At 45.5% G+C, this 21,421-nt stretch overlaps 1 protein-coding gene across 6 annotated transcripts in view; it reads left to right on the forward strand.

The window, feature by feature from the left end:
- LOC139226750 (E3 ubiquitin-protein ligase rnf213-alpha-like) overlaps window positions 1–21,421 on the forward strand; it is a 166,275-nt gene that overhangs the window by 12,948 nt on the left and 131,906 nt on the right. For 4 of the 6 annotated variants that reach the window (XM_070857737.1, XM_070857736.1, XM_070857739.1 and 1 more), the window contains exons 4-11: window positions 3,806–3,977; window positions 4,743–4,993; window positions 6,510–6,681; window positions 7,107–7,285; window positions 10,755–11,108; window positions 15,086–15,177; window positions 19,201–19,356; window positions 20,691–20,851. In XM_070857737.1, coding sequence (XP_070713838.1) covers window positions 3,806–3,977; window positions 4,743–4,993; window positions 6,510–6,681; window positions 7,107–7,285; window positions 10,755–11,108; window positions 15,086–15,177; window positions 19,201–19,356; window positions 20,691–20,851 — 1,537 coding nt within the window. The remainder of the gene's footprint in view (window positions 1–3,805; window positions 3,978–4,742; window positions 4,994–6,509; window positions 6,682–7,106; window positions 7,286–10,754; window positions 11,109–15,085; window positions 15,178–19,200; window positions 19,357–20,690; window positions 20,852–21,421) is intronic. The other 2 variants (XM_070857740.1, XM_070857741.1) reach the window with 2 other exon arrangements.

Genomic DNA, 21,421 nt, shown 5'->3' on the forward strand with positions numbered 1-21,421 from the left:
GAGCATGTAATTAATTATCCTGAGATTATTGTCCCGTTTCCATTTCTCAAGACCATGGGGGAGAAATTCAGTATCGGCCCGTTTGGGGGTGGTAACAATCGGGAGGCACGAGACTTAGCGCCAGGCGCGGAAGTCCCGCCCCTCTCGAGAAATTCGGGTGACTAGCCCCGGAAGGAATTGGAGCACTAAAGCAAGCGCTCCACTTCATTCCCGGGGTGCTAACAGGACAGACGCCTCAGCAGTGCTCCGCACTGGGCTGTGCAGCGATGCCACGTTCGAGGGGCTCTCCCCTCAAGTGAAGGGAAGGGCCCATGCTGCCGACCCTGCCAATGAAAAAGGGACCTACCTGGACCACCATGAAGCTGGGGTGCCGGGCTGAGCGATCGCCGCCAGGACCCCATGAAGAAAACAAAGCAGCAGCGGGAACACCAAGGTAAGTTTAAAAAATAATTTTCCATTGGCCACCTCGCCTTTAATTATCGCCGCGGTAGGGGCTGGCCGCCCGACCCACGCCTCCTGCAGCTATCGGTGTTATCGCCCGGCGCTGCTGCAGGGGGGCGGAAGAGAATTTCGGAGCCGGGACGATGTGTGCGGCGATGACGTCATGATCTCCGGGGGCAGGAGATAGGGGCACAACGCAGTAGCACCTGCGCTAAACTCCCACCCAATGTGGCGCGAGTCATAAAAACATAAGAACATAAGAAATAGGAGCAGGAGTAGGCCATTTGGCCTCTCGAGCCTGCTCCGCCATTCAATAAGATCATGGCTGATATGGTCATGGACTCAGCTCCACTTCCCTGCCCGCTCCCCATTACCCTGTACTCCCTTATCGCTCCAGCCAGAGTCATTGCCAGTGCTGCACCCGGACGGTAAGACATTTGCGCAAATGCACCGAATTTCTCGCCCTATTCTTGGCTATCTCATTTCACAATGTGGCAACAAAAAGAAGCCAACAGGCACAAATCACACATCCTGTGCTTTCTGCAGAAGTCTAAAACAGCACAGTCAGATAAATTGTACCCTGACACATTAAACCCAAAAGCATCCTGGGAATGAACAACTTTCAAATGTAACATTTCCAAGTTTGCTGATGACACAAGACTAGGTGGGATTGTGACTTGTGAGGAGGATGCAGAGACGCTGCAAGGCCATTTAGATAGGTTGAGTGAGTGGGCAAACATTTGGCAGATGCAGTATAATGTGGATAAATGTGAAGTTATCCACTTTGGTAGGAAAAACATAAGGACAAAGTATTATTTAAATGGTGGTGGCTTGGGAAGTGTCGATGTACAGAGAAACCTGGGTGTCCATGTACACCAGTCATTGAAAGCAAACATGCAGCAAGCAGTTAGGAAGGTAAATGGTATGTTGGACTTCAATGCAAGAGGATTTGAGTACAGGAGCAAGGCAGTTATACAGGGCCTTGGTGAGTCCGTACCTGGAGTATTGTGTGCAGTTTTGGTCTCCTTACCGAAGAAAGGATATACTTGCCATAGAGGGAGTGCAGCGAAGGTTCACCAGACTGATTCCTGGGGTGGCAGGACTGTCGTATGAGGAGAGTTTGGGTCGACTAGGCCTGTATTCACTAGAGTTTAGAAGAATGAGAGGGAATCTCATTGAAACGTATAAAATTCTGACTGGGTTGGATAGACTGGATGCAAGGAGCATGTTTCCCCTGGCTGGGAAGTCTAGAACAAGGGGTCACAGTCTCAGGATACAGGGTAGGAAATTTAGGACCGAGATGAAGAGAAATTATTTCACTCAGAGGGTGGTGAACCTGTGGCATTCGATACCACAGAAGGCTGTGTAGGCCAAATCACTGAATATATTTAAGAGTGTGATAGATAGATTTCTCGAAACAAAAGGCATCAAGGAGTATGGGGAAAAAGCTGGAATATGGTGTTGAGCTAGAGGATCAGCCATGATCATATTGAATGGCGGTGCAGACTCGAAGGGTCGAATGGCCTACTACTGCTCCTATTTTCTATGTTTCTAGGTTTCACCATTTCATTATATCTAGCTGCAGTACAAATCCACATGCCACTTCTAAGTAAAAAGAAAGCATGTGAGATTAACCCAAATCCTAAAGACTAGGATATCTTACAAGGGTGCTTTGGTCTGTGGTCAGGTTGTACATGAGCAACAAGAACTGGGAACTCAGACAACATGTGAGCACATGCTCATCAGTATTCTTTATAATAATTCCGACCATTGTGTCTTTCATAACTGGCCATTGACAGTTCTGACTCCAGAGCCCTCTGGAATTCGCCCATACTCTTTAACTCTGACAAGAAATTCAAACTCTGTGGATGCATCACCCACACAGCATCATAGACAGCCCCTCGAAATCGAGGAAGACTTGCTTCCACTCTAAAAGTGAGTTCTTAGATGACTCAACAGTCCAATATGGGAATTACAGTCTCTGTCACAGGTGGGACAGACAGTCGTTGAAGGAAGGGATGGGTAGGGAGTCTGGTTTGCCGCACGCTCCTTTCGCTGCCTGTGCTTGTTTTCTGCATGCTCTCGGCGATGAGACTCAAGGTGCTCAGCACCCTCCTGGTTGCACTTCCTCCACTTAGGGCGGTCTTTGGCCAGGGACTCCCAGGTGTCAGTGGGGATGTTGCACTTTATCAGGGAGGCTTTGAGGGTGTCCTTGAAATGTTTCCTCTGCCCACCTGGGGCTCGCTTGCGTGAGGGAGTTCCGAGCAGAGCGCTTGCTTTGGGAGTCTTGTGTCAGGCATGCGGACAATAACATGACATCTGGAAGGTCCACCAAGTGGCAAACCTAACTGTTTCTCCAAAACAGTCTGATTGCTATGAGAGCCTGTCAGAAAAGCATTCCCAAAAGTATACTTTTATTCCTTACGGACTAATTCTGATTTAATTTTCTGGTGTGAACTAAATGCCATACACAGGAGCTAGTTGTTAAATTGGGCCATGCACGGCATATGCAAGCAGAAAACTGTCGGTTCATACTAGATTCGAGCAGCTTATGAAAACTGCCATTTGGCAGCAAACATGATAAGCGTTGGAAGCAAAAAGAAAGAATGGAAGAATCTTGCACCTTTCAATACCTAAAGACATCTTAAAACACTTTGCAACCAATGAAGTACTTTTGAAGTATAGTCACTGTTGTAATGTAGGAAATGCGGAAGCCAATTTGCACACAGCAAGGCCCCAAAAACAGCAATGTGATAATGACCAGATAATCTCTTTTAGTGATGTTGGTTGAGGGATAAATATTGGCCAGAACACCGACTACCATCAGGGATGAAAAGAATAGGATAAAGGATGCGTTAATCAAAAGGTGGCAGTCCACAATATGCACCATGGGCTTCAATTCATTAGACATTCCAGTGCAAACACCCTCGGGGTATCACTCACTCGTGTTCTGACTGGTGTTCACAATATCATACCATCTGACACCATGTTGAAATGGCAGCAGTTGTTGCCCATTTTATTTGGCATGACTGAAGCAACTGTACAAGAGTCCTAAGGATTTTGTCTGTGACGGGGAGTACGCTGTTGTGTTATTATGTTTTGCAGGTGTAATGCATGCTAATGGTAAGCACGTGCATAAATATAGCTGCTCATCAGTGCACACCAGTGCACAGTTTTATTTAATCTCCCACTCGAACAAGTCACAAACTTTCATTTCCAGTGTCTCCCTAAATTAGCAGAGTTAGAAAGGTCATGCTCTACCCACACATACTAAGCCCCAACCAAATTTGTTACATGATAGAAATTAAAAGTATGTATTTTGTGGTGAGACTTAGTAGCTGATCAGATATTTTTCGTGATGCAGAGCAAACTGAAACGGAATAGAAAGAAGAAGAGGAATGATAAATCTTCAGCTGTATTGGAGAAATCAGGAAATTTACCTCGTTTGCCTGAGAAAGAATCCTCTGCAGATTCTACACAAGGTGAGGCTGCACATCGGACAAATGAAATCGGCAGCCCTGCAGCTGCCAAAGAAGGTAAAGTATTACATTTGTGCTTGCAATGTATGCACCTGTGAGTATGCTCACAGGTTTGATGGAGTGTCCCCCCGCGCCCCCCCCCCTTTAATGAGGGGGCACATGGATTAACTGTTTATTTATTTGCAACAAAAGAGTTGTCGAGCTGATGCATTGTGAGTGGCTTAGCCAGTCATGTGATGTTCACAAGACTCAATAAAACCCCAGTCAGTAGGGTTTAGGTCATTCATGATGAGGTATGCAGCTGTGAGCCTCGTGGATGAACTGGTAATATGTAGTGTGATTGTTAAACCTTTGCTAATAAACCAACTAGTTCTTAATAGCAATGTGTTGCTAATAATTCTTAAGCAAAGAACCCAATGAAGCAAATATATTACAGTGCTCAAAAAAATGCAAGGAATTGTGAAACTTACAGCAAAAGACCACAGATATATATTCTGTCTGCATTATGTTTTGATGGTATGACATAGTTGTCCCATCATTTACTTAATTCAAAATACTGGAAAGATAAGGGAGCACTATTGTTTCTCATTTAGATAAAGGGCCTGGATGAAATAATCTACCTTTAGAAAGAGCTGGTAGACATGGCGAGCGTCCCACATATTCTGTAGTGTACTCAGTACCAAAGATCGGGGTTAATTGATGAATTGTGGCTTGCTATCCCATGCACAGCATGTAGATTTGAGGTCATATATGAACTCTGAATGGAGCAATCTTGACGGAGTGAATAGACTTTTCTCACTTTTGATTTTGTATTGTTATCAGGTGTGACGACTGTTCAGGCCCCACCGGTGGAACAGAATTTACCTGGCACCCAGAATGAAAACCAAACATCAAGTGCCGAGCCTGCCAACCAGAGTGACAAGGGGGGAGTTGATGGATTGGAAGAGGAAGCGAAAGCTGAACTTATCGATGGTAACTCCTTTTCCAAAACTACAGAAGTTGAAAAACACTCGTCTCTCCAAACAGGCACAGCCAGCAACACTGAATGTGTGGGAAGTAAACGAAAGAGGAAGGTATGTATGGAACATGTGTGCCAAGAAATGTTATTCTAGAATCAAGGACCTGAAATAACACTGTGGGATATGACTGGAAGAATGCTTACTGCATTAATCTGAAATTCCTCTCTCTGCTATTTAAAAAAAGACTTGGATTTATATAGCGCCTTTCACTACCACCAGACATGTCAAAGCGCTTTACAGCCAATGAAGTAATTTTAAAGTGTAGTCACTGTTGTAATGTGGGAAAGGCGGCAGCCAATTTGCAGACAGCAAGCTCTCACAAACAGCAATGTGATAATGACCAGATAATCTGTTTTGTTATGTTGATTGAGGGATAACTATTGGCCAGGACAATGGGGATAACTCCCCTACTCTTCTTCAAAATAGTGCCATGGGATCTTTTACGTCCACTAGAGGGCAGACAGGACATCGGTTTAACGTTTCATTTGAAAGACGGCACCTCCGACAGTGCAACACTCGCTCAGCACTGCACTGGAGTGTCAGCCTAGATTTTTCGTGCTGAAGTCCCTGGAGTGGGATTTGAACCCACAACCTTCTGATTTAGAGGCGAGGGTGCTAACCATTGAGTTACAGCTGACACTTTAGCAGTGGTGTTTTTTTAAACTTTAAACCATTAATGTCGCCACTAAAATAGCTGAGAAAAAAAAATCATATGAACATGTTAAACATTTATACGTTAGTATTCCACAGAATAATTTCAGGTTCAATATTGCTACAACTAGAATTACCAGCTCGTTTATACTTTTTGACCATTCAATGTTTCATCTGTAAGTAAATCTAAAAGAAAAATTAATTGCTAAAATATTTTGACAATTCTTTGAAGAAATGTTTGCAGGGGAGGATTGACTTGAATGGAATTGTTTCTGTTTCCTCTCCTTGCTATGAATAAAAACAACATATTTCACAACTCTGCTGCAAATAGAATTCAACTCTACAGGTGTAGAGTCGGTGTAGAGAGATGCACTGCTGCTGAACCTGTGGCGTGTAAATCAGGTTGCAAGGTCCAAACTGGCCAAAGTGAAATGGTGCAAGACTAGCCTTTCCCTGGAGGTCTCATTCTGCTTTGTTCCAGTGTCAGGGCAGTGCCAATGGATTCAGCCTGAATTTACCACAACTGCAGCATTGGTGTGAAGCAAAACTGTTTCATACTAATGCTACAGTTATGGTACAAATTCGTCTTTAAAGACATTAACAAAACTGCACTGAGGACATTTTTAAGGCAGTTATGTACAGTATTGCTGTTGTATTTTTGCCCATATTGGTTCTATATATTAAAGATGGTTTGTGCCCATTGAACTGATTTGAATTTTGTCCTTTTATTTATTTATGTTCTGATTTTACCATATTTTGTACTTCGCAAAAGAAATACAGTAATCCAATTTTTCCTACCTCTTAAAAAATTAAAACCTATAAATGCCACACTCCAGACAAAATGAAGCCGTATGCCTGGCTTATCCGTTTGCTTACCTGGACTAGATTGTTCATTAATTCTCAATGGGTTATTCAACAGAACCAGCGCAGAAAACAAAAGAAGAAGGAGAAAAAAGCCTCAATTAGACGAACTGATGCAAAAAAACACAAGATAGAATCACCAGCTGATGATGCAATGGAGCCAGCAGATGGAGAGGAGCCAGTTGGTGATCATGACCATGCTACGAGTCAGCCTGGCCATTCTGTTGAAGGTGAGGCACAGATACCTTGAAACCTGATTCACATTTCTATTCCAGACAAACGGGAAAAGTTCTATTTTACCACTGCATTAAAGGATCCACAGTGTGAGGTCAGATTTGTTATGTTTCATGAAGACACCATTTATTTAACGTGTAAGACCACTTGAACAAAGTTATCCATTGGTATAAAGAGCTTATTCAGGAATGGGATAAATTGTGCATTCGGACTCAGGCAACTGAGCTAAGCTGACATGACATTGATAGCAAATTGACCTTTCGGAGTGTTTCTACCCATTATATTTGCATAAAACAAACTAAAGTATTACTAGAAATCTTACTATGATTTGCACAATCTTTGTAGCAGTTAATATTTAGTATTCTGTCTCAAGTTGTCCAAATTTTAAATTACTTTTCTAATATTCTGCCTATACTTACAGTACAGTGTTTGCACCCTCCTGATACCAGTGAAACAGCTCAAGCTGCTGCCAAAGAAGAAATTCAGTCAGCATCTGATAAAGATGCGAAACAGGTTGGAACACAAGATACTGCCGAAGAGCAGATTCTCTCCTCAGACAATACTCCGGGAGACGGTGAAAGTACCGAATGTAAATCAAAGGTACAGTTGTATTCAAATATGCATCCTGTGCAATTACTTTTTTGCCAATTTTCGCTCCTCATTTCCTGAAGTTGTTGACTCTTGCAGGGGTACCGCTCCATGGGGGCCATCTGTCATCATATGTGAGCCTCGATATTGAGTGTTGGCAGGGTATTGCCCATGATGAGTTGTTCTCACTCAATGTCTACACACTCTCTTTCCAATAGGAGCCATTGGGACAGCAGTCGTGAAGGGGATCCCTGGCTGATTTATTTTTTTCTCCTCACTATTCCAGGGCACTGAGGCCACAGTACTGTCCCAGCTGCTGAGATCAGAGAACTTTGCATAGTCAAACCTGGAGTTGTAGATCTGTACGGCTTAGGTGTTACACCAGGCTGTGTCTTAAACCACCAGTCCATCAGAGCTAGACAATTGTTGTGTCACAGTGAGCCGAAATCTCAGGTGAGCTGAACCGATAAAGTACAAAAGGTTGAGACAGGAAAACGTGCAAAATACAGAGTTACTTGTATCCGAAGTTTACGGCAAATTGATATGCGCTACAGCAAGAGCTTTGCAGTTGAGTAAAGGGGCTTAATTTCAATTATTTAAAAAAGGAAGAATGCAAACATGTTGAGCATTCAATTGCTGAATAGCTAAAGGGAGTTATTTTGGCCAAAGTGTGAAAACAGGGGCAAAATGGGTGCAGTGCTAATAAAGCTAGCCTGTTTGAAAGTCTGCATTTTGCAGACAATTTTGGTACTAAGTGTTGATTGCCATAATTTGAACTTGCCTGAAGGTGTTAAACTAATATTAGACGCAATTTTCGTGGAGCAGTATATGTGGGCTCCTCTCACCTACTTCCACTGAAGGTAAGGAGTGCTCTGGTCGGCACATAGCAGCACATTGCAGGATGGCTCAGGGTTTAATGGAGAGGCTGCACAGGTTCTCGGATGTGGCACTGGAGGTCTAGAGGAGGAGGGATGTCCTGTACTCGCAGGGAGGGGAAGGAGCCCACCTTGCCCTTTGTTCCTCTCTCCTGTAGCAGTGGGTGCTGCTCTACCAGGCCTCATGTCCTCCTCCCATTCCTCATCCAGACCAAGGGGGTCCCCGAGCAAGCTGTTCATGACCAAGCACTCCCTTTCTCCTGGTGACTCCTATAAGATGGAATAGCACACAGTAGTTAATCTTTTTAGGTGAATTTCCAGAATAAATGTTGCTCCAGTGTTGGCGAAGCCTTGATAAAATGTCCCCGAAAGTCTCCCGATGTGTTAGAGATCATCCTCACAACTCCAGCAGCAATGACCATGAAATGGTGAACATCTGAAATCGGCATGAACGCTGTGTTCACTCCCAAACAGCTGGTCGCTGTTAGGAGAGGGCGTTAGTTGAAACACGAGCCACCAAAATGCCATGCAGCCTCTTTAATGAGCGCTATTAGGCATTTTATATGGCTGTCAGCTGTTTAACGAGCCTCCGGGCGGCCATTCCCGAGCACTGGCTTCAATTCCTTTACCAAGATGGCGTCTTGTGCTAAACAAGGGCTAAACCGGCATTTCAGCTCAAGACCCAATCTTGATCACCTTTGAGGATCGTTAGCACCTGAACGTGCTGCCCAAGATCACCCTCATAGATTCTAATGCATTGTTTGATGAAATAGCAGAGAACAGGTTCAAACCTACAGTATCCCAACTATGCCATTAGGGGGAGGCACTGAGATGGTAAATATTCCTGTGCAGGGTTGGATGGTAAACTCAGAGGGGAAGTTGTTCCAGGCTGAGCTAACATATCTTCTATGTTGGCAGTGTCCTGTGAGCAGATTGCCTCATGACTAACGATGTGAAAGGTGCAATACAAGTGCAGTATCTTTCTTCACTGGCTGATGAGCACTGCTGGGCTAAATGGCCTTTTCAACTCCTTGACTTTCCTTGTGTTATAAAGCAAACCCACTAAGGTCTGAATCTTGATAGGACTTAGGAGAACCATGCAGTACTTGGGACCTCTGCCTTTCACCTCATCGGGCCTTCTCATTCCCCATTTCTTCCATCCCTCCATCACCTGTGCTCTATGCTTCCTCACCTGCATCATTATCGAAATATCACATCTGTGCTTGTGCTTATTTCAGGGAGGGGTAGTGATGGTTGGCGCACTACTGACAGTTGCCCTGCCCCGAGTGCTGTATTTGATCCTCCCTCTTGCTCTGCGAAGCAAGATAACAAAGAGATCACTATAAACACACTCATGCATTTGAGCATTGTATTAACATTACATAAATTATCACTTCTGCAGAATCACCGTGTATATACATTGATGTACCATATGTTGGGAATCATAAAGTATATGATGATTCATATGAAACATACCACCTCGCCTGGATATCCACCTTCACCTGTCTAACTTCACTAAGTCCCATGCCTTTGAGAAGCTCCCTGCCGATTAATTCAATGAGTCTGTTTTCATATCCAGTTAATAGTTTCTACTGAGACGCTTCACCTCCTGTTGCCATTGCTCTTCGGTTATGTGGCAGTTTTGTTTTTAAGAGTAAAATGGGCCAAGGGAAGATAGGTTATCAGTTTGAAATTCATTCATGTCTCCACAGCAGCAAAAAGTAGCACTTTAATCTTCTCATCCATGTATTTGTGTTTGGTGTGTTTTTTTCTGTTCCATGCTACACATTTACAGTAGGCCTTCTTGATCTTTTTCAACGTAAACTTTTTCGAGACCTCCTTCCAAGTGATGTATTGATGCACTCTTTAGTTTCATTGCATGGCAATTGTCTGCCCGACAGCAGTAAAATGATAATTTCTCGCCTCTATCCTGTCATCTGCCAGTACTTCCACATCCTGATCAATAACATGGTACTTTCCAAATTGGGTGCTCAGCCAATATTCCACAGTGCAATGCACAACTAGATGAGCAGAAATGAGCATTTATAGCATTTATGTGATAATTTAACTGGGAAGTGAGAAAGGAGCATTAATACAACAACAACTTGTATTTATATAGTGCCTTTAACACAGTGAAATGTCCCACGGTGCTTCACAGGAATATTATGAGAGTTAAAAGAAATGGTACCGAGCCGCATAAGTAGAAAATAGCGCAGGTGACCAAAAGCTTGGTCAAAGAGGTAGATTTTAAGGAGTGTCTTGAGGGAGCAAAGAGAGGTAGAGAGGCGGAGAAGTTTGGGCAGCGAATTCCAGAGCTTAGGGCCTTGGCAACAGAAGGCACGGCCGCCAATGGTTGAGCAATACAGGTGAAATTAGCCGCAGAAAACTTGCCATTTTAATTTGCGGCAGTTCAAATTTACAGAATAAGTTATTAACCCTTTTGGCACAAAATAAGATATCCATTCAAGTGAACAAGAAAGTAGTGATACTGAAGAGAAGAATAAATTATGTAAATAATCCTTAACTTCAAAATTCTTTTAATTTTGGAATAAGTTATGCAAGTGATTACATTCTTTTTACTCTTAAATTTAAAAAAATAAAAACAGAAAAGAAAAAGAAAGGAGAGACAAAGTGAAGAGAAGAATTCTCAGAAGAAGCTACAGATTGCTGATGTGGAGAAGGGTGTGTCAAAGTCTGTTGCCACAGACAAGGTGCTAGAGCTGGAGGTGGGACCCACGTCTCAGATCAATAATCTGGATTCCAAGGATCCAAGGGAAGGTGGAAAAATAAAATCTAAGTCAGAATTGGAAGTTAAAGGCAGATCTGTTGGTGCTTCACAGCGCGGTAAGGGCAAGAGTGAAGATACGACCAAACAAACATCGACTAAAGATCAATCAGCCAGTAACAACCCAGGCAGCAGTGCTTCTGCACAAGAAAGTCGCTCAGCCATCCAAAGAAAGGTAACAGAACATGGCGGCATTGCTGCCATATTGGTCAAGCTCATGTAGAGCAACGTTCTCCACTTCATACTCGGGTCTATTTTTTTGGCTAAAATTAGCAAATGCAGGTAAGTAACTCTGTATTGAAAGTAAATGAGAATAAAAGTAACAAACTCATTGGCCTAGAAATTGGTTGGCGCGAGCCCATTTTAGATGGAAAACAGATGCCAAAGCATCCAATGTGATGTGAACGCACATTCCCGGCCATAAGTGGTAAAGGCAGAAATATAGGTATCTAGGACCAGCACATGAAACGGGCGTTAGTCCTATTGCATATGCAAATAGGGGGCCTAACACCTGTTTGAGGCCACCTCCACAAAATTGGGCTGCCCTGAATGCAGCCAGCGCTGAGATGCGAGATATGTCTTACCATTTTGCCTGGAACCGTGTCTGATGGCCACCACTTATTTCCAAAATGGCTATCAAAATTTGGCTTTCAGGATTTTGAGAACATATTAATAGTGTGGCTTCAAACTCTTGGCAGCGAGCCTCATCCTCTGGAAATGCATATTGAAATGCAGAGAAGGTGTGCATGATTTAATGGATGTAAAATTGTGCTCAGTGCATGCCCGAATATCTGAAAGTCGAGTCTGGAGGTGAACAAGACACTGATGGGTTTCAGCAGCAGCAGCAGGGCTGAGATGGGCAATGTCACGGAGATGGAAATAGGTTGCCTTTGCGATGGAAAGGATTTGGGGTTGGAAACTCAGTTCTCAACCGAATTGGACGCCTAAATAATGAATAGCCTGGTTCAAGCTGAGTTCGTGGTTGATAGAATTGGTGTCAAGGGTACGGAGTTTATGACAGGGGCTAAAGACGATGGCTTTGGTCTTACTGATGTTTAGCTGGAGGGAATTGTGGCTCATTCAAGACTGAATATCAGACACAAAGTGGTAGTAGATGGGTTGAGAGAGTTGGTGGAGAAGTGGAGCTGAGTCTCATCAGCGAAAATGTTGAAGCTGACCCCATGTCTGCAGATGACATTGTCAAGGGGCTATATGTAAATGAGGAAGAGGAGGGGGGCCATGGAAAAAGTATCTGCGCACTCCAGAGGTAACGATGTGGCGGAAAAGGAAGCCATTGCTGGAGATACTCTGGCTACGATTGGATAGGTAAGAGTGGAACCAAGTGAGAGCAGTCTCCCTGAGCTGGTGAATGGAGGAGTGGTGTTGGAAGAGGCACAATTCCTGAATCTAGAGAGTTTTGGAAAATTATGACTCGCACATCTACAATTTCTTCACCTATTTCTTTTAATACTCTGGGGTGGAAACCATCAGGTCCTGGAGAGTTTCCTATCTTAAGTTCCATTATTTTCTCCATTACCATTTAAAAAAAACTTGTATTAAATCCAACAAATTCCTCCCCGTTCAATTATTTTTAAGTTCCCTTGTACCGCTGGTATTTTGTCCTCTTCCTCAATTGTGAAAATTGATATAAAGAGCTCAATTAACAAGTTGCCGGCTCACTGAAATCCAGCACCCATACTAAAACTATTTAATTATTCAACAGCGCCCTTTTATAAAACAAAAGTATCAACCATTCTCTGCAGTTTTATTTTCCAAATGGAGTATGCCGGAAAGTTTGTGATATTTAAACAATTTATGGGCCATACTAGACATAGCCTAAGTAAGTCACCAGCCTTATTTACCGCTCTACAGGCCCAAGTTTCGGGCCGCGCCTAAAACGGCGCAGCCCGGACCTGGACGCCCGTTTTTCGCGGCAGAAAGTGCGCCTAAAAAAAACTTATCTATTCTCCGGCTCCTTGCAGGTCCTTTGGAGCTGTAGGGGGCGGAGCCAGGTCCCTGCGCTGAAAACAGTGCCGGGACCTCTGCACATGCGCGCTACAGTGGGCGCGCATGTGCAGTAGCTCCAGGCGCCCAAAACTGTGGGGCCCGAAGCACGCAGCCCCTAGCCCTGGCTGAATGGCCTCACTGGGGCTGCGTGGATAAGGCTCCTCCCACCTGACCCGACCCGACCCCCCTCCCCCCCGGTGACTCGACCTCTGCTCCACCCCCCCCCCCCCCCCCGGACCTCCGTGACTTTCCCCCCTCCCGGACCTCCGCGACTCTCCTCCCCCCCACCCCGGACCTCCGAGACCTGACGCCACCTACCTGTAAATCCAGCCCGGAGTCTTGGGCCCAGCCGTTCAGCCAACTTCTCTCCCTTCCCTCCCTCCCTCCTCTCTCCCTCCCTCCCTCCTCTCTCCCTCCCTCCCTCCTCTCTCCTTCCCTCCCTCCATCCTCTCTCCCTTCTCCCCCTCTCCCCCCTTCTCCCCCTCTCCCTCCCTCTCCCCCCCTTCTCCCCCTTTCATCCCCCCTTTCATCCCCTCTTCCCCCCCTTTCATCCCCTCTTCCCCCCCTTTCATCCCCTCTTCCCCCCCTTTCATCCCCTCTCCCCCCCTTTCATCCCCTCTCCCCCCGTTTCATCCTCTCTTCCCCCTCTTCTCCCCCTCTCTCCCCCCCTTCTCCCCCTCTCCCCTCTCCCCCTTCTCCCCCTCTCCCCCTTCTCCTCCTCTCCCCCCTTCTCCCCCTCTCCCTCCCTTTCTCCCCCTCTCCCTCCCTTTCTCCCCCTCTCTCCCCTCTCCCCCCCCTTTCATCCCTTCTCCCCCCCTTTCATCCCCTCTACCCCCCTCTCCCCCTCTCTCCCCCCCCTCCCCCTCTCCTTCTCCCCCCTGCTCCCCCTCTCCCCCTCCCTCCCCTTCTCCCCCTCTTCTCCCCTTCTCCCCCTCTTCTCCCCCCTTCTCCCCCTCTCCCTCTCTCCCCCCTCTCCCCTCTCCTCCTCCTTCCCCTCTCCCCCCCTCTTCTCCTCCCCATCTCCTCCTCCCCCCCTCTCCCCCCTTCTCCTCCTCTCCCCCCTTCTCCTCCTCTCCCCCCTTCTCCCCCTCCCCCCTTCTCCTCCCCCTCCCCCCTTCTCCTCCCCCTTCTCCCCCTCTTCCCCACCCCTCTCCCCCTCTCCCTCTCCCTCCCCCTCTCCCCCCTCCCCCTTCTCTCCCTCCCTCCCCTTCTCCCCCTCTTCTCCCCTTCTCCTCCCCCTTCTCCCCCCTTCTCCCCCTCTCCCCCCTCCCCTCTCCTCCTTCCCCTCTCCCCCCCTCTCCTCCTCCCCATCTCCTCCTCCCCCCTTCTCCTCCTCCCCCCTTCTCCTCCTCCCCCCTTCTCCTCCTCCCCCCTTCTCCTCCTCCTCCCCCCCTTCTCCTCCCCCTTCTCCTCCTCTTCCCCACCCTTCTCCCCCTCTCCCTCCCCCGCTCCCCCCTTCTCCCCCTCTTCTCCTCCCTCCCTTCTCCCCACCTCCTCCATCCCCCTTCGCCCAATCCCCCTCCTCCCCCACCCCCTCCCCTCGCTGTCAGAAACACAGACAGAGAGATAGAGACACACACACAGACAGACAGAGAGATAGAGACACTGACAGAGACACACTGGGGGGGGCTGTCCCAGCACGCTGTTGGAGGACTCCCGGTGCTGCAGTCGGTAAGTAGAAAATGTTTTATTTTTTGATTTTTTGAAATTTTTTTATTTTTTATTAATTTTTTTTGATTGATTTATTGGTTGATTTATTGATGTATTTATCATTTATTATTGATGATGGCTCTTTATTTGTAAAACTGAAGTGTTTAATGTTTGTAAACTTATCTTTAAACCCGCCACCCCCCATTCCCTGCGCCTAATTTGTAACCTACGCCTGATTTTCTAAAGTGTAGACAAGGTTTTTTCGAACGTACAAAAATCTTCACTTACTCCATTCTAAGTTTGTTTGGAGTAAGTTTTCACTGCCTAAACTTTGAAAACAGACGTAAGTGGCTGGACACGCCCCCTTTTGGAAAAAAAATTCTGTTCCAAAGTGAAACTGTTGTAACTGACTAGAACTGGAGCAAACTAAATGCCGAGAATTCAAATTTCTAAGATACTCCATTCTAAAATGATTTTTGTAAACTGTTTCCATAGGGTGAAAGCAAAACGAACGATGACAAGACGAACAAGAACATTTCAGAATCAAATCCAACACACCATGGCAAAAAACTATCTGATGATCAGAAGTGAGTCCAGTATTTTCCTAACAATGTTTTTTAAAGTAGAACAAAACGTATTATCATAGGATCTTCAGTGAGAGCTACTTTGTTGTATGAAATAAAATACATATATTAGCAGAGAACATTGTCTTATGTCTTTGGCAAAAAGGAAAAATCTAGTTTTGTGTTTAATAAGCAGTTTAAATTGAGCACAACTCTTTCAATTCCTTTCTCCTCCACTTAAAATGTGAAGAAATCTAGTCCCCTCATCATCATCATCATCATAGGCAGTCCCTCGGAATCGAGGAAGACTTGCTTCCACTCCTGAAGTGAGTTCTTTGGCTGAACAGTCCAATACGAGAGCCACAGACTCTCACAGGTGGGACAGATAGTCACTGAGGGAAGGGGTGTGTGGGACTGGTTTGCCGCACGCTCTTTCCGCTGCCTGCACTTGATTTCTGCATGCTCTCGACGATGAGACTAGAGGTGCTCAGTGCCCTCCCGGATGCACTTCCTCCACTTAGGGCGGTCTTTGACCAGGGACTCCCAGGTGTCAGTGGGGATGTTGCACTTGTAATGTTTCCGCTGCCCACCTTTGGCTCGTTTGCTGTGAAGGAGTTCCGAGTAGAGCGTTTGCTTTGGGATTCTCGTGTCAGGCATGCGAACTATGTGGCCTGCCCAGTGGAACTGAGCGAGTGTGGTCAGTGCTTCAATGCTGGGGATGTTAGCCTGGACGAGGACGCTGATGTTGGTGCCCCTGTCCTCCCAGGGTAAATCTAGTCCCAACGATCTTAAATTAGCGGAAACACACTGTACTCAGGAAAAAAGGAGTCTGGAAATATATTGCTGTTCTCTTATAGCAGGTTTACAGAATGATATGATTCCCTTCATTTCTACATATACCTGTAAATCATGATCATTCCATATCCAAACGCATGAACATATTTGCTGCGGCTCGCGATCTGAGCTGTCCCACCTATTGTTCCCAGCTCTCTCGGCTCCACTTCCTGCTTTAGTCTTGCATTCCTCTCCCAAGCCTAGGTTGTCCTAAAGTCACACCAGCTGATCACCCCATCTCCTGCCAGGCATCTCTGATCCTGGGGAGAACCTCTACCCTTCTCTCTGTTAATTTTCTCCCCGCCCCTCACTGTTAGTTGCAATGTGTCCCCTTCACCCCATTCCACTCCATTTTACTTCTTTGCCATCTTCTCTTGCTGCTGCCTGAGTCTCAAGCCCATCTTGGATTGGCCCACAGCTTCCCTCTGTTAGGATCTAAGCATCTTCTGCTGTGATTACTGCATCACTTGTCGCTGGTTGCCCTAAAGTAGCACCGACTGATTAGCCCTTCTCCTGCCAGGCATCCAGGATCCTGGGGAGAACCTCTACCCTTCTCTCTGCTCCTCTCTTTGCTGCATTATCCAGTTACATTGACGTCCTGGCTGGGCTCCCACAGCGGAATTCCCAACACAAGGCTTTCTCCCTTGCAAACAATCCCAGACCTCATCCTGGACAAATTCAGTGACATCCTGCGCCTGACCACAATCATTCCCGTCACCAAGGACTTCTGTGTTTGGATGCACATTACCCTGGAGACGCAATGCTTCTCATCTCTGTGGTGCAGTTTAATGGAAGAGACCTGGTCCAGTGGCGTGGCAGATAAAAACAGGTCAGGAATAGATCTGTGGAGAGGGCACCTGATTTTTGCAAATGTTGTTGTAGCTGGTTACAGGAGTATAAATCGTACCTCATTGCTCCCATTGGTGTAAAACAGGCACAGGGAGGACCAGTTTCAGGGACTAACGTCCGGCGCCACAGGGTCACCTGAAAGACGTGCAACTTGACAATGGGGTTGGCCATTTTCCTGGAGCGGCCATCTTAAACAGACATTAGGCCCCTTGCATGTGCTAATGAGGGACCTCGCGCTTGTTTAAAGAGCCCCCTGATCCCCGCAGGGAATTTGGGCTTTTCCAGGTGTGGATGTGGCCTAGTAATTGACTACCGCCAAAATGTGGTGGCAATAGTGCTCCTCCCAGTGCCACAGTGCTCCCGAGGGCCCCCTCCTGTTCTTCTCCCCCCCCCCCTGAGACCCGTGCCGCTGCTAATGAGGCTAACAGCCTGACATTCATCCTTATAAAGTGGTTGGGCTGCCTGTGGAGATGCCTATTTCAGGCCTGAAAACTGGACTAAAGAAACTTCCTGTCATACTCTGATTGTCGTTCCCCCTTTATTTCTGTTTCCTTTTCTCACAGTCTATCTGGTTGCCTTTTGCGGATATATTCTATCTCTCAGTCTTTGTGTCACCTATCTTGTTTTGTCTCTCTCCTCCCCTCCTGCACACACATCACTTACTGTATCGTTATCAAGTGGAAAGTTTTGGAATTTACCTGAGGAATTATGTTTTGGCTCAAGGCGTTTCGTTTTATTCAACTTCTGTGGTGTCAAAATGAAGAGAGGAGGGCCTCCCACTGAGAAAAATAAATACATTCCTGGTTATAGCTTTGGCTAAGTATAAATAACAGAAAGGACAGCTGCTGTCTGATTTTTTTGAAGATAACTATAAGCAGTTTGATTCACAGGTGGATATTTAAATACAACCTAAAATAATTTGAGTAATAAGAGGCAAAAATCCTGTCATAAGACAAACAACAATAAGATAATACTACTGAAGCAAGGTGGGAACTTGTGCACACCGCACAGTTTCAGCCTGCAGCATCTCCCTGAATAATAGATTGTTAGCTATTGGCCAAGTTAGCAACTTCAGAGCTCATTTAAAAAAAAATTACACAAGTTATTCAAAGAGACAAAAGATAAATGTAATGAGGTTATTACATTTCAGACCATTCTAAAATCAGGAACTCTTTGAAACAATGTCAATTTCTTAATGAAAAAATAAAGATCTGCATTTAAATACTGCCTAATCTCATCTCTTGGAAAAGTCCAAAAGCCCTTCACATGCAATGAATGACTTTAAAGTGCACTGACTATTCTTATGTAGGGAATCGTGGCAGCAGCTTTTCTCGCTGCAAGATCTCACAAGGATTAATGTCCAATTTGTTTGTTTTTGTTTGAGGTAAGAATGGTGACCAGGATGGGGAGTGCTCCCTGGTCATCTCTCTGGGCTAGAAATTTGGTAGGTTAGCACCTGGCTGGCAGGGGGGTGGGGTTAACGACCGAGCACAGCGAATACAGTGATGCTCGCAAACTTCAGTGCCGGTTTAGCGCTGGCTCTAACTCGTAGCGCCTGGACCTCCAGCGCCTCGCAGATCGTGACGTCATAAAGTGCACAACGCCCCGTTATAGCCCGGATGTGAAATTGACTCGCGTCCCCTGCTGTATCGTCTCGCGTGGAGAATGCCGCAAGAGGAGGTGTTGTGAATTTGGCTGGCCGCTTGGGAAGCGGTAATTAAAGGAATGCTTTTCAGCTAGCGCAACCTTTATTATTTGCACCAGTCTGGTGTGTGCGCAAAGTCTTTCATGTTTCAGTGGTGCAAGATGTCCAAGCTCTCCACTTTGTGAGAGTGTTTGGGGCTGTAATGGCAGTCGCCCAGGTTGCCTTGCAAAACAAAACTTCTGACAACTAGCTTGTACAACATCATTGGTCCTTCCCTTTAAGCGAGGGAAGCAGCCTCTCATGCTCTTGCCAATGCGCTCGAAATTGTTTAGCGCTCTCGGACTGTAGCACCCTCAGAGAAGTGATTAGCACTTGATTTAGCGCTCCACTTCCCTCTTGGAACGCTAAAACTGAATATCGTTGGAGGAGAGAATGATTAGGGCCTGGTGTTACTTTTTCAACTTTTCAAAATGGCACTCCCGAATTTCTACCCATAGTATCACATAATCTTTCACAGTTATATTAATAGGTATACAGGAGCTTGGTTTAATGTCTTCATCACAAACATCACCCCTGTCATGTTAGCCTAGATTATAAACTCAAATCTTGGCGGGAAAGGGCTTGAACCTACTTGATGTGACTATCCACTAAAGCTAACTGTACAGTTTATTATCAATTGGTAACTGATTGATTTTATTTTTTGTTTCTCTTTATTACAGCCAACCAGCAGCTTATTCTAATCTGGCTGCATCACACCAGTTCACTATTCACATCCATGCTATAATTCCAACGGAATTTCGCTTTGATCAAAACTATGACAAATTGTATATATATTTTGAAAATGACATAGTCATACTTGGAGTCATTTCTCTCCGGTAAGGTGAAACAAATGTATTGTCTACTGAAATTAACTATGTTCTCTAGTTTGTTGGACTGTTGGCACGATATGTGAATCAAATCAATTCTGTATTAAGCATAGTGTATTATAGATAAGGCATCGCTTACCTGTCGAGCACATTTCGTGTGTGATTGGATTTTCATTGGGCCCATATTTACATATTTTAGTCAAATTCACACCCCCTCTACAATTGACATAATTGAAATTTTGGTTAATATGCATTAATTGAGCAGAGTAGTGGTAATTCACAGCCAGAAGTAACATTTGTTGGAAAATAAGTAGCAATATTGCTAGGTTTAATCTGGTCAAAAGATAAGGTTATCAATGTCATGCCAATTTAGTCAGTGAGATGATTCTGCTCCGTATAGGTAAAAAGCACTTGTTTAATCAGATATACGTGTGGCATGTTATGGAGCCATCACTCTGGCACTGTTCTGGCATGTTACTCTTATTCTGCTAGGATTCTGGAGTAAAGCATTCACTAAACTGATGAGTCCTGGACTGATTTTGCTTAAGAATACCTCTAGTATGTCAGTGGAGTTTAAATTTCAGTGTTTATTTTTCTTTATTCATTCCTGGGATGTGGGCGTCGCTGTCAAGGCCAGCATTTATTGCACATCCCTAGTTGCCCTTGAGAAGGTGGCGGTGAGCCGCCGCCTTGAACCGCTGCAGTCCTTGTAGTTAAGATACTCCCACAGTGCTGTTAGGGAGGGAGTTCCACAATTTTGACCCAGAGACGATGAAGGAACGGTGATATATTTCCAAGTCAGGATGGTGTGTAACTTGGAGGGGAACTTGCAGGTTCCCATGTGCCTGCTGCCTTTGTTCTTCTAGGGGGTAGAGGTCGCGAGTTTAGGACGTGCTGCCGAAGAAGTCTTGGCGAGTTGCTGCATTGCATCTTGTAGATGGTACACACTGCAGTCACGGTGCGCCGGTGGTGGAGGGAGTGAATGTTTAAGGTGGTGGATGGGGTGCCAATCAAGCGGGCTACTTTGTCCTGGATGGTGTCCAGCTTCTTGAGTCTTGTTGGAGCTGCACTCATCCAGGCAAGTGGAGAGTATTCCATCACACTCCTGACGTATGCTTTGTAAAAATGCTGGGAAAGCTTTGGGGAGTCAGGAGGTTTAGACTCTTGATTGTTAGAGAAAGTCATTGCCTGGCACTTGTGTGGCGCGAATGTTATTTTGTGTACAATGAACACAAAGCTCAAGATGACTGGCCAGTGACAATGTGCCGCCCAGGGCAAATATACAAGGTGTTTTTTTTATCATTTTGTCCTTCAGTTCATATAATTCTCTCTTTGCTGTTTAGGAATCTCAATAAAAATGGATATCTTGTGCATAGCTGCTTGCATGTTGGACCTGACATGAAGGGAAGGACCATTAGATATTGCTATGCTTTGGAGAAAGGGAATAGAGTGATTCAAGAAACTGCTGTGCGGGTTTTAATAATACCTTATCAAAGTGAAAATGGTAAGAAACTATAAGGAATCTGTGTTGCCACTACGATGTGTCTAACCAACATTGCCCGCCATGGACCAGCTGAGGTCAGTAAAATTGCAGCCATTATCTCATATAACAGGCCCAGCACCGAGTGGTCAATTAAACGCGCAAACTCGAACTTAAAACCCAGAGAGGTTTATTCACCCACATCAGTTGGGTTTTTAAGTGCAGCGATGAAGAAGACAGTAACAGGGATTACATTTCCAGCTACACCTTCTAACTCTCCATTCCTTCCTCTCCAAACTCCTCTCTTCAACTGAACTATTTCCCTGCCTTTTATCCTCACAGGCTGGGAGTTGTTCCTGATTAACATTGCCCGCCTCCGCCCGTGCCTCATCTCATCCGCTGCTGAAACCCTCATTCGTACCGTTGTTACCTCGAGACTTGACCACTCCAACTCACTCCTGGCCGGCCTTCCACATACCACACTACGTAAATTTGAGGTCATCCAAAACTCAGCAGCCCATGTACTAACTCACACCAAGTCACGATCACCCATCACCCCTGTGCTTTCTGACCTACATTCTGACCCAGTTAAAC

Source organism: Pristiophorus japonicus, chromosome 16 (genome assembly GCF_044704955.1).
Source record: "Pristiophorus japonicus isolate sPriJap1 chromosome 16, sPriJap1.hap1, whole genome shotgun sequence".
NCBI lineage: Eukaryota > Metazoa > Chordata > Chondrichthyes > Pristiophoridae > Pristiophorus > Pristiophorus japonicus.